The 15,412-nt window shown below is 39.0% G+C and overlaps 1 protein-coding gene across 1 annotated transcript; it reads right to left on the bottom strand.

Moving 5' to 3' along the window:
• Positions 1-5,935: 5,935 nt before the first annotated feature.
• On the bottom strand, positions 5,936-14,920 carry LOC139150307 (uncharacterized). The gene is made up of 4 exons (XM_070722599.1): positions 14,593-14,920; positions 13,874-14,193; positions 8,550-8,748; positions 5,936-7,262 (listed from the first exon to the last, which is right to left on the bottom strand). The coding sequence occupies exons 1-4, from the start codon at positions 14,774-14,776 to the stop codon at positions 6,130-6,132; spliced, it is 1,836 nt and encodes a 611-aa protein (XP_070578700.1). The 5' UTR covers positions 14,777-14,920; the 3' UTR covers positions 5,936-6,129.
• Positions 14,921-15,412: the final 492 nt, after the last annotated feature.

The following is a 15,412-nucleotide window of genomic DNA, read 5'->3' as shown; positions in this document are numbered from 1 at the left end:
GAAGGGCGCGCCGAAAATATTAAACATCCAGATATCTCTGATATATATGTCATATATATGAAAGTCATGCGGCTGAAGGGCATGCTGAAATCCGAAGGGCGCGCTGAAAAATGCAACTGGTTGATGAAATTATGTGGCGGGTACAATGCATTTTTAGGCAAGTATGAGCCCGTGTCGAAATTCAAAAACACACTGACCCCCTCCCCCTATTGGGCATTTCAAAAACATGGTGACCCCCATATCATAAAAGTAGAAAACAGGGTGAACTCCCCATGAATCCACCAGCATCCCCAGGCTGAAGAAACTGATCAGCCCCTTATACCATGGTTTTGAATTTGTGTTACAGGTGTGTAAATCCCACAACCAATGATAATTTACCTGTCGAAAAGCTTTCTTTGAACGAAGCTCAATGTCAGAATTCATTGCAAGACACGGTGTTGCACCGTTTTGTCCAAGGTATAGGTAAATACAAGAAACAGACTAACACTGAGAAAAGATGGATCAGGGGCAGCCACCCTGCGATTTTAAACCAAAGATATTTCATATGAAACGTACTATTCAACGATATGTTGAACAAAATTTAAATTTCAGGATGAAGTGGAAGCTGTGTGCAACTGTCCTACCTCTTAGATTTGAAAAGTTTCTAACAGGTTTCCTTGACCCCTCTGCACGACGATGACAAACCTAAGACAGAGGCCTAATGCACCGCTTTCCACAAAAGCCAACAGAAAACAGAATCCCGATTTTCCACGCCAATGAACTCTTGGATCAGAAACAGAATCAACAATTCTGGTCCTCAGATCCTTTACTCACCCGCTTGTTTTTGTCTTTCGCTCTAGATCATTGCGGACATACGCAGCATGACATACGTTGACTGCAGGAATATGATCGGAGTTGCAATGTCAAAAGTCGATTTAAGACTTTATTATGAACCCCTACAAGTGGTATATCAGAAAAGAATTTTTGGGGTTCCGTAACAGTTGGAGAGTCCGAATATCTGTTCCCGTGGCGCATTCTACCTTCAATAGTATAACTTAGATATTATTTCATTCCAGGCGAAGGGCAGTATACCACCAAAAGCTTTTGCCAAGTGAAGATATTCAGTCTGTGATGTTTGACATAAGCAGCATTAAGGCATTTGAGATGAAGGACAATACAATCACATTTTGTATCAGTTATCTTTTGAGTGTTTATGTCCCATTTCCCAAGGAAACCCACTTTCTGAAGCTAGGGCATACTTTCTTTCAGTATGTATTATCATTTTTGACCAAAAAAATGAGCAGAAAGAAAAACTAGTAAAAACTAAGGATACGGTAATTATGTACAAGTTTATAGTATCAGAGTTTATTCAAAGATTGTGTTTGAATCATGATCAGGCTTCGCAGGTGAGAAATTAATGTTGACCATATTTGACAGATGTTTATTACATTTTTAATTGTTTACATCTTGATTCGGTAGATACTTTTTGTAAGACTTTCACCAGTAGACGTTAATAACCCCTATTTTCCACAAATGAAAATAGGGCTAACAGAAAACAAAAAAGCATTTTATAGAAATGTGTAATTAAATCTCTTAAGTAGTATTGTACGCGTTCACTGTGTAAATTTTATTGCATTTTTTTATTTGTTCGTTTTTATAATCACATTGTTCAGACATAGAAGAACACATTCAAAAGGTACATACATATATGTAGAGAATTTTCTCCAAGTTTGTTTCTTTTTCCTCAAAAAATGTAAAAAATTCCTCTATCTGTATGAGAGAAGATTAATATAAATTTAGGAGCAACAGACGTTGGTATTTGATGTATCTTACTGAATAAATGTTTCAAGATATTCTATTGTAATAATTGGTAATTGTATTCATTTGAATTGAGAAATGCCATGAGAGAGAGAGAGAGAGAGAGAGAGAGAGAGAGAGAGAGAGAGAGAGAGAGAGAGAGAGAGAGAGAGAGTTAGTTTTGAGTTTTTCACAAAATCTTTAATATTTACAATAAAAATATGAAGTCAAATTTTCTCAAATCAAGTTACATCGTAGTTTTTAAGGTAGATATAAATGTATATACAAGTGAAATTGTCAATATGCGCTGAGGATTTTAGGTGTGCAGTACTATTGTCCATTCTTAAAATGAGGAGCAGTATTCTAGAGCAGTGTTCATATCTTAAGAGACAGTTCATTGTCAGTGTTCACTTCACAGACAACATTATCGTTATACCAAATGTTCTTAAAAATGTCAATGTTTCCATTCATTTTATAGTAGTTGAAATCTACGATGATTCTGCTGCGAACGCGTCGTTTAAACATATTAAGTGGTTGTGACACTTCGTCCAATCGGCAGTATATAGTTGAAACGTTTGCTGTGACCATAAGATAGTTACAAAGCTGATGTAGGTGGCGATGAGCTGTTTGTCCTTTCGGCATTCCGATGACGTACCAGGTCAAAGGTATTATATCAGTGTTCAGTATTTTCTGTAGCCATTGATTCAAGTACTCATGTAACGGTTGTATTGCTGGACGGTCAAGTATAAGATGAAATAGTATCTCCATTTCTCCACAGTGTTTACACTCGCCACTGTCTCTCTGGTTACTCAAACAAAGGTTACGACCAGTTTCCAAACAGCTATGAATAGCTCTCCACTGGACATCACTGTCGCGTCTGCTGAGGGGTTCTGAATACACTGTGTTAAAGTCTGCTTAATGTCATTTGAATTGACAGGAGGTCGTGCCATGGCGTTGGCAGTCTATTTAGATATTTCTTGCAGTAAAGCTTTTTGATAAATAAACTGTAAATGTCTTTTCTGCAGAACTTACTGAATGAGATAGAGTCTCTGATATTGAAATATTAAAATGAATGGGTGTTCTTTCACCTGGATCGTTACCGTTCCCTGCGAAATATTGTTCCAGTTGAGTTTTCAATTTATGTGGTATAGCGTCCCAGATCAGTTGAATTGCTGTCTCCAAATTCTAATTGAATAGATAGGCACATTTCTCTGTATTTCATGCAGACTTTTCTTCCGTTTTTCACGTAGATCGAGAAGGTCACCTATGGTTACAATACTACCTTCTACAAAATGTTTCAAATATAGAGAGGGTATTGTTGAACATGGTGCAGAATGGGTTATAGTGGGTTATAGAACAAGGGTTCAGACTGAATGTCTGTAACATTGGTATGATTATTAGAACGCTGTGCATCAAGTGAATTCCAGGTTTTTATCAACTGTTGATAGAAAGAAGGAATGTTGACATCAATATTTACTGTCGGCGGTAAATTAAGGACAAAAATATTAATTCCATAATTGAGATCAGCAATCTTGCTTAGGAAGTAATTTGCGTACTGGCAGAAGGGAGTAATCTGAATTGTCATACAATAGTTTACGTATGTACATCATTCGGAAACTATTGATTTTGGATTGAACATGGATGAGAGCTTGACCTCCCTCATCAACCGGTAAGTACAATATTTCGTGAGGGAGCCAATGCTTTCCTTGCCAAAAGAAATTAACAAAGAGTATTTGAATATTATTGACTAGGCCATCTGGAGGTATTCAACATAACATCTTATGCCATAGTTTTGATGCTGCCAGTTGATTAATTATAAGAGCTCTGCCCCGATAGGAGATAGCCTTTGCAAATGGTTTCCACTTTTTAAGAGTCCGTTCAACCGATTCTAATAGACCTTCCCAGTGTTTAGCAGTGTAGTTCACATTATTACCCAAGTGAAAACCTAGAAATTTCAAGCCCTCATTATTCCAAGCAAGGCTGAAAGGAGAATCATGTCTTTCACGCCAAATTCCAGCCCATAATCCCTTTGATTTCTGAAAGTTAATTTTTGCGTTTGAAGCCCCTTCATTCACCTTTCGTCAATGTGAAAGACCTTCAAAGTCACGATTGTGAGTGACAAAAATATTAATGTCATCGGCGTATTCAGAGAGGATCTTTTTCCTCGACTCAGGACCAGGCACTGTAAATCCCTGTAGACCACAATTTGTCCGTAGTTTATGTAAGAGAGGTTCAATGCACAAAGTGCATAATTGCCCGCATAGGGCACATCCTTGACGGATACAACGACCGAAAGCAAAAGATGCTGTAAGATCGTGATTCACCTTTAAAATACTTTCAGTGTTATTATAGATAAGCTGAATACAATGTACAAAACTTTCGCCAAAACCAAATGCTTGTAGAGTGTTAAAAAGATCATTGTGATGAACTCTATCAAAGGCTTTTTCTTGATCGAGAGACACAATAGCGAGAGGCTTTTGCTGTTCATTTGAAAAAGAATGTCACGAATACAGTGAATATTAAGTAAGTCAGTAAGTCTGATCTTCATGAATGATCTCAGAAAGGGAAAATTTCAGTCACAGGAAAAGAATCTTGGTGAAAATCTTATAGTCAGCACACGGAAGCGAAACAGGTCGCCAGTTTTTGAGAAAACCATTATCTACAGTCTTTGGCAAAGGTGTGACCAATGCTCTGCGACAAGACAGTGGTAAACATCCACTTCAAATTGAATCGAGAAACACTTCATATATATCTCGTCCTATCACGTTCCAGAAACATTCTTCCTGTGTTTCTTTATTCTTTTGAATCGAGAAATTCCATGAGAGAGAGAGAGAGAGAGAGAGAGAGAGAGAGAGAGAGAGAGAGAGAGAGAGAGAGAGAGAGAGAGAGAGAGAGAGAGAGAGATGTGAGGCGTGTGGAGATGGATAGACAGCTGTGACAAAAGCAATTTATGATGATATCTCAGTGACTTTGGAATCTCAAAAATGTAACTAACTGAGGGTGAGAGTGATTGTCTGAAGATCATGTGTAAGGCTTGTAGGGTCATTGACACTAGTCAATGACCCTACAAGCCTCTGTGCAAACCTAAGTCACCTTGTTTCATATGTTACTAGACATCTATTGCACAGTTTAATAACCTTACTACTTGATCATACAGGTAGTCCTCAGCTTGTACTAAAAGTCCCATTATAATCAAGAGTAATTGCCTAGGAACCAAACCACGACTTGGAGCGCCATTGCTTCTCAGAGTGTGACAGATTACACTACCATCCCTTAGATTAATATCAAGCCTTTACACCCTTCAAGATTTGTAATACTATTCAAGTATTTTCAAAATATACTTGTGTTCACAAAACTTGAAAACTTATTACGTCCAAACTCAGTAGGTTTCGGAAGTTATAATTCATTCATTTACTATCTGTCATTCATCAAAATCCATGCCATTGTGCAAAAGACAGTCGCTCATGTCTTTCAGGCTCCGGTTCCACGATAATTTTCAGCTGCAGCAGTTTGTGGAGGGACGAAAAACAAAGAGAATATTAATGGCGCATAGAGGTAGGTTTGTTTGGTTATTAGAACAGATACTACACACATTAGTGTAGACAGATTTTCCGACGACAACGTTTGTTTCTTAAACCTCTGTTATGTGGGATCGATGAAAGTAAATTGACATTGAAGCGTTGGGACACTACTGAACACACAGGCACATAATCTTCTGATGTACTATATACCTAAAAGACTTTTTATTAAGTTGTAATTTCAGGGATTGGATGTATGTCAGACTAGATTATAGATGAACAAATTAACGTTTTTGGACACACGTACTTTTTCTCTCCATATATCCAGCAGGCGCCGATTCCTATACCATTACAATGCCATCGCGTCAGCGGTCAGTCCACTTGAGCACAACGCAACTTAAGCGCGCAAGTGTTATTTTAAATGTTTCATGTAAAGGTGTTTCAATCGACTTTGCCTGTGCGTTGGGCATACCAAACATGTTTTATTTAGATCATAGATATTTTTCCTCCATAGTTTAGAAAAACGGAAGGGTTAAAGAAGAGACAAGGAAAAGCGCTACAGAAAGAAAAGAAATGACAATATCACGATATATAACGAAGTGCATTTGCAAGAGAAGAACAAAAACAACTACCGATAATGATTCTGCTAATCATATTTATTTATTGTTTTCTTGAGTCAGATAAATCTATCATTTTACTGGCTCACACACAGTGCGATTGATCGAACATTGGTTTCATGGACATAAGAATGACAAGTTTGGTGGTACTTATTTATTTAGCGAAAAGCATCAAATGAGCTTTATCTAGGGATTCAGAAAGTGTGACCAAAATGGCATTACGGCAAGGCCCTTGCTGCAAGGAAGACATCGGTATCTTTCCATCCATCCTTCTCACCATGAGGGTAGCCCATTCGTACGTAAAAACCTCTATGATATTCCGTCTTCCAGCCCCAACAATGTTTGTTAAAGAAAAGGAATTTAGTGCAAGTGCGCGTCATTTTCTCCCGCTGTCGGTATTTCGTCACGACTCCATAGTGCTGGGCTGACGGATGATGTGTAACCCGACGGCCGACGATGACAGGAAGTTTTCTGGTCGCTAAGAACATGTTGCGCACGTGATCACTGATGAATTGTGTGATAGGCCCTGCTAAATCGTATCTACTCGACCTCAATAGATTCACGCTACGTCCTCCTCTAGCCCGAAAGAAATTCTTGATACCGTCCATGTCATATTGACGGGTGACACCTTGACCATTGTGGCAAAACGAATTCAGAGCATCACGTATTTTGACGATGTACCGATTAGCTTGTTCGTTCGATAATTCTGGAGCTATGGTATTCGCTGAACCTGTCGTCCCATCTTTGCCACTGCGCCACAAATTTTTCAAGCGACTGTCGACTCGTAAATGGTGTGCAAGTCGATCAAAGTAACCGAAAACCATCGCCCAGGCCACGGCAGCACTACCTGTTTGACACCCGTTATGGGTTGTTTGCCAGTATCTTGGGAATAAGTACTCTTTGTCTATTTCATATACTTTATACTCTGACCAGTGAACTTCCGTCCAACGTGACCTTCGTGACCTCTGCCTGTCACCAGGACCATCTTGTTCGCCGTTTCCATCCGAAACGCCAGCCCAACCCTCCAGTAAAATGCCAAACCGACGAACGAACAATTTTCCCGATTTCAGCTTGATTTCAACTCGAAAACTGAGTTCGTTACTATGAAGAGCCTCCTTTATCATAACGTTGTCGTCACTGAGAGCAATCACGATGAACGGAATTCCATTGTCACCTGTATGTATCTTCTCCCTGTTCACTTTCCCGTCTTCGTGGCACAGATCAACCAAAAGTTTAGTACATAGGACTTCTTGCGCTGTCGGGAGATCGCCCTCTGTCGATGGCTGATGCGGAACAGCGGTCACCAAGATGCTTTCGTATTCTTCACCAATCGCAACTCTAACCGCTTCGCCTGAAACATATGTGTGTGCAAAACATGCAATTAAATTCAGGGGCAGTTGGATGACAAAAAAATTCTGGCAATGTTTGCTCATAATATTTAAAATGATGGCAAGCAAGTGGTAATCCTCAGTATTTGAAGAACTGTGCATACGCTAAGGGAATGTTTTCAAGGTAATGATGATCATGATGATGATGATGATGATGATGATACTGCTGATGAAGATACCATAGCACCTTTATGCAAAATATGCACTATACTCAAATCTGAGGGCACGAAATTAAGTCATCGACTAACCAGTGATTCGACGCAGTCAAGGGTATTGGAAATGTTAGCCGGTAAACTTGAATGCAAGTTTGGCAGACACCAGTGCTTGCTGGGCAGTAGATTTTCTCAGAGTTAGTTTGCTCATAACGGTCTTGAAGAAGTATACTCGCGGTAACAGCGAAATAACTTTACGCGCTGAGTTTGGCGAAGCCAACAAAGTGCTGTGAGAGAGTCTAGTGGATTACTATTTCACCGAACTATTTAATTGAGCAATGTAAGTTGAGTAAAAGACTGTTTTTTAGTTGATGGTTGCAACGGTATCGTCATCGTCACCACCATTACCTCCATCATCATCATCATCATCATCATCATCATCATCATCATCATCATTTTTGAGTACTCAGTCTATTATCTGCTGTAGTGGCGTAGTTGCTTCGAACCACGGGAACACGAAAAAGCCAACTTAAGCGAGCAAACCGTTATCCTAGCTCGACTGTATTTGAGGTCAGGGATAATTGATACACATCTATGTCAAACGAAATCCATGATGTTACGTTAAAGCTCTATTTCGATTATCAAGGGCTAATTCACACCAAGTGTATGCCGAGCCTACTGAAAGGAAACCGTGTTAGTTTTTAATACTCAATCCGACATTAAGATTGTCTTGTGTAAACGTTTGTCCAAATACTTCAGCGGTTTAAACTTCGAACAACACTTTCAGCAATTTGTCTATGAAGGGAATTCATGTTGTAATTTCCCACTTCCCAGCTTTCGTTCAAAGGAGAAGTATTTGAGTTTAAGCGCGATAATTGCGTTTACCCTACATGCAGTTTTCTTACGAGGTCAAAAGTTTTCGATCAAGAAAACAGGGAAAGTTCTGATATTGGCTCAATGGCGACTATACATCATCAGTTATATTTACATAAAGATAAACATTGAGAAGCGAATGATATCTCTTCAAATTTCGTTGTGTGTGAAACACTATTACTCCAACGTAACAGATTGAACAGATGAAATGTAACTTTGTTGTACCTGGACGTAGAGCTTGTTCCGCCACAATCTCTTCGCTCTCAAACTGACTTGAATTTTTGTTGCCATCAACAAGGTCGAAAACAGACGCCGTTTCCGCTTCTCTCCCTCCTGCTTCAATTCGTTCGATGTGAGTTAGCCAATCTATTTCAGCCAAGGGCATGAGTTCTTCGATTAGTTTGGTCAAAGCACGTATGCAGTCCTGAAAGTTTGTTAGAGTTTGAATTAGAACAAAAATCAGCAGATCTAGTCAACTGCGTAGCCCAAGGGGTTCATTGTGCTTTTCGGGGTTAAAAATAAGACCTTGTTTGGTTTGTGATTGTTTTAAAAACGTCAAATGTGAAATCGTTCACGAGCGAGTAATTTTTCGTTTTCTAAACTGCAGTATTTATCGCCACGCATTTATCACCTTAGTCCATGAAACGATTCCCCTTATCTAACCCGGCGGCATAGCAACGGGACCCAAAAACAAATTCGGCTCAAAACCAACTGAATCGTCAGAATTCGGCTCAAAACCAACTGAACCAACTCGGCCAAATTAGGTTCAAATTTTGATAAAATTTTTCTACATCAAATTTAGCCAAATTATTGCCGCGCGCACACCTCATGATCAGATAAATAAGTGTTCTAAGCAAACGTCAAGTTACCCTAATATGCGTATATCTATCCTGTTGATATATTCTACGTTTGGATGATGGTGAGCAAGTATGAGAGAGGTAGTTGGCTACCAGGTGATGAACATGACCATGCCAATCATGAAAGAATAAGTAACAGTGAAGGTCGCCATCTTTACACCTGATTTTGATGAGATTGTCGGCGAACCCTATGGGCCACGCATTGTCTACACACCATCAAAGACAAAAACTAAACATTTGAAAATCGCGAAAACCTTACAAAACTGAGAATTACTTTATTTCGCCGCAGGCCTATGCATTGTTCGGTTTTAAACAGTGGTCCTGGTCTACGACCGAGTTGGTCTTAGCATAGACCATTGTGTCTTCCTTTGGATGCATTAAACCGAAATCATAATGATAAAACGAACAAGTCCAGTAATTTTGTGCACTGTCTACTTTGGCAGGGATCATTCCGGGCCTATAGGGACCGAGCATACAGAGACCATAGGTCTTGACAAACTCTAAGGTTCGGCGCATAGAAACTTTTGAATAAAAAAAATGATGCTATGACCGTTTACACTCATACTCTAACTAATAATACACAGTGTTCGCGGTGTCTTTTTTCTCCTCGCGTACGGCATACGCATTAGTCTGCTAAAATTGCGTAATGGCTGGATTTGAGTGCATAATTTCATTCCCGCACTCGATTGATGAAAAAAACTGACAGCAAAATACAATGTGCCGTTTAATAAACCTACACTACATATTCGGATTGTAAGATGTAACATTATTATAAAGTTCCATAAGCTGTATCTTTTGGCTATTTTTCAGGACTTTTATTCTTTGGTTTCCATAGACTTTCTGCATTGAATCCCTAAACTATTAATGCTACGTATTTAGCATATCAACACAACCTATGAGAGTATAATCTACATTGTTATTGTTGAAAATTGTATTCAAGTCCGGACTAGAATTCATTTGTAAACAATAAACAATGATCACTACACAGATACAAGCTGTGTTGACAAAAAGAATACTCGAAATTTCAGCATGACAAACGAATTAATGTAAGACTCGGTAGTTGATATACAGAAGCAGAATACTGAAAAACTTGCCACAAGTTACAGCTTATGTCCCTTTAATGAAAACAGTTTAACGAACAACTTGAACAATGTTGAAACGTAAGGGACTGGACATAAATTACAGGGGGGGGGGGTGGGCCGGTGTTTTTCGAAAAACTGCTGCGTAAAAAATAGTGACCCTTCAAAAGTTCATGCACAAAAATTAGTGACCCTCCCCCTTATCCGTGCATGAAAATAAGTGACCCTCCCCTGTTACTCAATACCCCCCAAAAAAACCCACAATGTGTTAAGACCCCTTTCTGACTTGCTATACTTTTTAAGTCGCCCTCCCGAAAGGAAGGCAAAATGTGGCCGATATAACGCGCTGTCCAAAAAATATCAAATCATATGTGTGTTATTCATGTAAATGTACTTTGCTTGAAGTGGCAGGTAAAAAGTGCATGCCTGTACAAAAAATGTAATTTTTAGATTTATCGATAATGTTGATTCACTATACATGTAGTCGACTATAAGAAAACTACGAACGTGTATTTTCCAGTATAAAACTTGCTATATCTGTTCATATACAGATGTTTAATAACTGATATAGATATACTTGATTAGCATGGGTTGTTTACAAGTGCACATGTGAACAAGATATTTGATTTTGGAATTTCTGTCAAAATGTTGATCCACTATACATGGGAGTCTATGACAAAACTATACATGGGAGTCTATGACAAAACTGTCAAAAAATTTTCAGAATTTAAAATTTGCAGTATTTGTGCATATATGGACCCTGAATAATTGACATGATTGTGCTTGATTAGAAGAGGGTGGTAAAATGTGCATCTGTGTACAATAACTTTGTTTTTGGAATTTCGCATAAAATGTTGATCCATTATACATGGGAGTCTATGACAAAACTGTAAAAAAAAAGTTTCAGAATTAAAAATTTGCACTATTTGTGTATATATGACCCTGAATAATTGACATAATCGTGTTTGATTAGAAGAGGGTGGTAACACGTGCATCTGTGTACAATAACTTTGTTTTTGGAATTTCACATGAAATGTGGATCCATTATACATTGTAGTCTATGAAGAAACTATGAATAATTTTTTTTAAATACAAAACTTGGCAAATCTGTGTATTTATGTATGCTTGATTATTGATATTTATGTTCTTGATTAGACTAGAGTGGTTACAAGTCCATGTGTGTGCAAGAAATTTGATTTTGGAATTTCACCGAAATGTTGATTCACTATACATGGCAGTCTATGGTGAAACCCTATGAATAATTTTTTTCCAATACAAAAATAGGTAAATCTGTCCATTTATGTACACTCAATTATTGGTACTAATGTTCATGATTAGACTAGAGTGGTTTCAAGTCAATGGTTGTGCAAGAAATTTGATTTTGGCATATCACTTAAATGTCGATTTACTATACATGGCAGTCTATGATGAAACTATGAATAATTTTTTTCCAATACAAAAATAGGAAAATCTGTGCATTTATGTACACTTGATTATTGGTATTAATGTTCATGATTAGACTAGAGTAGTTTCAAGTCAATGGGTGTGCAAGAAATTTGATTTTGGAATTTCACTGAAATGTCCATTCACTATACATGGCAGTCTATGATGAAACTATGAATAATTTTTTTCCAGTACAAAACTTGGTAAGCCTGTGCATTTATGTACACTTAATTATTAGTATTAATGTTCATGATTAGACTAGAGTGGTTTCAAGTCCATGGTTGTGCAAGAAATTTGATATTGGAATTTCACCAAAATGTTGATTCACTATACATTGTAGGCTATGAGGAAACTACAAATAACTCATAGGTTATCTGATCCTAAATTGTTATTCAAAAGTTGTTCGACCTGAAGCTTCCAGTTGTTATTGATGACACTATGCACTATTCTGAACAGTTTGTATTCTTTCAATGTCCTCAAAAAATTAAAGAATGTACATACAGCGACATGAACGTTTGACACCGACCTATATTCAATGTATTGTCAATGGGAGAATGATGTCAAATAAGTAATCTCCCAAATTGTTATTGAAAGAGTCATTATAGGGGACGGTTATGCACAATAGTGTTGAATAAGTAGAAATCATGACAACTTAAATCAATGTGGCTACTTGGATCATCAATACATTGTTTATTATACCTGAAATTTGCGCCCGAAGGGCGCGCCGAAAATGGTAATGGCAGAAAATGAAAGTGCCAGGAGGTATTTTTTCTTTTTTCAGTATTCCATAACGTGCACATGCAATTTCAGCTTTGATGCATGAAAAAAGGTGACCCTCCCCATAGGCTTGCACAAATTTTATGACCCTTCAAAAATGCTTGCGCGAAAAATGGCGACCCACCCCCAAAAAACACCGGCCCACCCCCCCTGTAATTTGTGTCCAGTCCCTAACAGCGAAGGGTATACGTGCAACCGTCACAACACAGATCGGGCAACCCAAAAGTTAGAGTTATGGCAGCTTATCCAGACGGTTTCTGGACGTTTCGGCACCAAGTCGTTTCGGCCCAAGACGTTTCGGCCTTCCAATTTCAGGCCCCAAGTCCGAGTCGTTTCGGCACCGCAACCCAAGACTTTTCGACACCGCTGAAGGCTACCTGTGGGAACTAGTGCTGAGGAGCGTAATGTTACAAATCAAAGTACCAAAAAGTATAGTGTCAACTAACATTCACGTACATGCTTAATCTTTGTGAGAACATGGGAAGACACCGTAAGAAAAAACTTCATATCATTTTCAAATCTGTGACACAAGTTTATCGATATCAATAGCCGCCGACACGGAAAAAGTTTGAAAGCGGTGAGGAAACAGCACGGCAAAATTCACACAAAATGCACATAAAGTACTGGTCAGAACGCAAAGGTCACGCTTACGAATATGACGGATCAGTCAATTACTAAATAGTTTGAAAAAAAAATCGAAACACAGATGCCGAAACGTCTTGGGTTGCGGTGCCGAAGTGACTTGGGACCGGAAATTGAAAGGCCGAAACGACTTGGGCCTAAACGACTTGGTGCCTGAACGACCAGTTGGAGTTACCATCCAGACACTTCTGCAGTGTTCAAAATTTATCGGGATTCCGACGAGCTCTACCAATGAATCATTTTTTTCACGGACTCGTAGAGCAAAGTTGAAAGAAATTAAAACAGATTTGTCTGCTTCGACGCCATGCTGCATGTGTGCTTGATCAAAATTTGGGAACAGTGAGACGCGATGATCGTGCACGGTTGGCATTTATATAATTTGTCGCAACATTTCTGTCAATCACTCAGAAACTATCGCTCGCCTGAAAATTAGCAACGTAATTCATAGGCACAGCTGACATGATAACGTGCTTAACGTGATAACGTGTGGACTACGATGCCGATTTTTCAGACAACGCCCAGAGAATTCGAAACTTTCCACACAAAATGAGTGATTGACAGAAATGTGTTGCAACAAATTTCGTCTGGTTGTCGCCTAAGCTCAGTCGTTGGGAGTGCTTTCGGTGTTATCCTTTGCGTATAGAAAACGCATAACGATGAAAAAAATGCGTAGAGAGTCAATTTCAATGCGTAAATACGCACGATTTTTGCGTAAACGCGAACTCTGATACATATATCAAAATGTACCAACCTCTGTTTCAGAGTTTGCATTACACACACTTCCTGTCACATCCGTCGAAGCCGCCACGATTTGTCCTTTTTCGTTCTTGCAGAAAATGGATCCTTCTGGATTAAGCATGTAGTACCTGGTACATGATTCTCCGAGTTTAGCGGCTGCGGTATTGACCTGTTGGGTTGGTGTTGGTAATGGCCCCTGAGCGAAAAGCCTGCTATTGCCGATGTATCTCCTTGCGGAGAGTATTACGTACTGGTTGTCATTGGTCTGGATTTCCCAGAATGCCAAGTACTCTTTGGCCAGTACCTTTCTGTAGACTAGTACCGCTTCTTCAACTGAAATGAAATATGAAGCGAACATCATTAGATGTCGGTATTTTCCGACATGCAAACATATGTTTACGCAAACTATGGTTCGCAATCCGTGAATGGGTCTTTTGGATCGTGTATATGAGCTTGTTTCGGTTAACGAGTATCCAAATTTGCCCAGGTTTTGTATTACGCCATAAAATGAATTGTAGTCGTTCGCAATCAATAAGATTCACATAGAATTTCATAATGTCACACGTAAACTGACAAATATAGTTGAGTTTCACGAAAATGTGTTTCAAGGAACAGAATAGCAACGGCATCGGCAAAATATCTCATCTTTTTGGCATGGCATCAATTCTTGTGTAGTGAGGAAGCCACAAAATCCCATTTTGATTCATTTAAATGAGATCATAATTATCTCACCTTTAGTGCGGGGAAAAGTCAGATTGAGCGACTCTGATATATCCAGTATTTCGTCTTGGATCTCCAATGGCATATCGCTGACGGGTTCGGGTATCGGGTTCTGCTCTTCAAGGCTGGCGGTAATGCTGCCTCGAGAGATGACGACGCAGAAAATCAGGAACGTGGAGTGCCGGATCGTGTGCATGGTCAGATGAATTTGCCACAGCTACATGAAAGACTATGCCAACCTATGCGGAATTTATACATTTTAAGGCTTTATTTTCCCATGATTTATGATGACGAAATTTCAAAAAATACTGGCGACTACGATGACGAAATCTAAAAAGACCGACGAAGCAGAATTAAAAAGATGCACGTACATACAAAATGTTTTAGGTTTTAGAGAAAGGCAAACAAAGTCGTCTTTAACCATTAGTAACTGGAACGCCGACAAAGCACTCAAAGCACTCCGCTGTCTGCGGGGATCTACCGGAAACAGCACACAATAACATCATAGGAAAGTCTATTCATTTCGTCAGTTATGTACACGCCCATGTCACATTGGCAGTAAAGAGTATGTGTGGGGCTTGGGGTGTGGGGTGGTGGTAGGGTGTTACTGTACTGTCTATCGGTGTATGGTGATTACAAACATACGTTTATAGATATATCTAAAGCTATCATACCTTCCATAGAAGCGACTTACGAGTAAAAAACAAACTGATTATAAAACAATGCCATGCGTCTTATGTAGACACTTGTAAACGGTCAACAACCAGATGTGGCGTAAATGTGCGCCTGTGTTTTAGGAAAAAATAGGAGCTCCTTAAGAAAGGGAGGCAGT

The sequence above is a fragment of the Ptychodera flava genome, chromosome 14, assembly GCF_041260155.1.
Source record: "Ptychodera flava strain L36383 chromosome 14, AS_Pfla_20210202, whole genome shotgun sequence".
Classification (NCBI taxonomy): Eukaryota; Metazoa; Hemichordata; class Enteropneusta; family Ptychoderidae; genus Ptychodera; species Ptychodera flava.
Note: the sequence above shows the minus strand (reverse complement) of the source record. Positions and strands in the feature narration are given on the sequence as shown.

Bases quoted from the DNA above. Each gene is read 5' to 3' on its own strand.
- LOC139150307 (XM_070722599.1), bottom strand. From the start codon at position 14,776: ATGCACACGATCCGGCACTCCACGTTCCTGATTTTCTGCGTCGTCATC. The intron at 8,749-13,873 runs GTTGGTACATTT...ACAAACTTTCAG, and splicing joins ATGCAAACTCTGAAACAGAG to GACTGCATACGTGCTTTGAC. The intron at 7,263-8,549 runs GTACAACAAAGT...CATATGTTTCAG, and splicing joins GGAACAAGCTCTACGTCCAG to GCGAAGCGGTTAGAGTTGCG.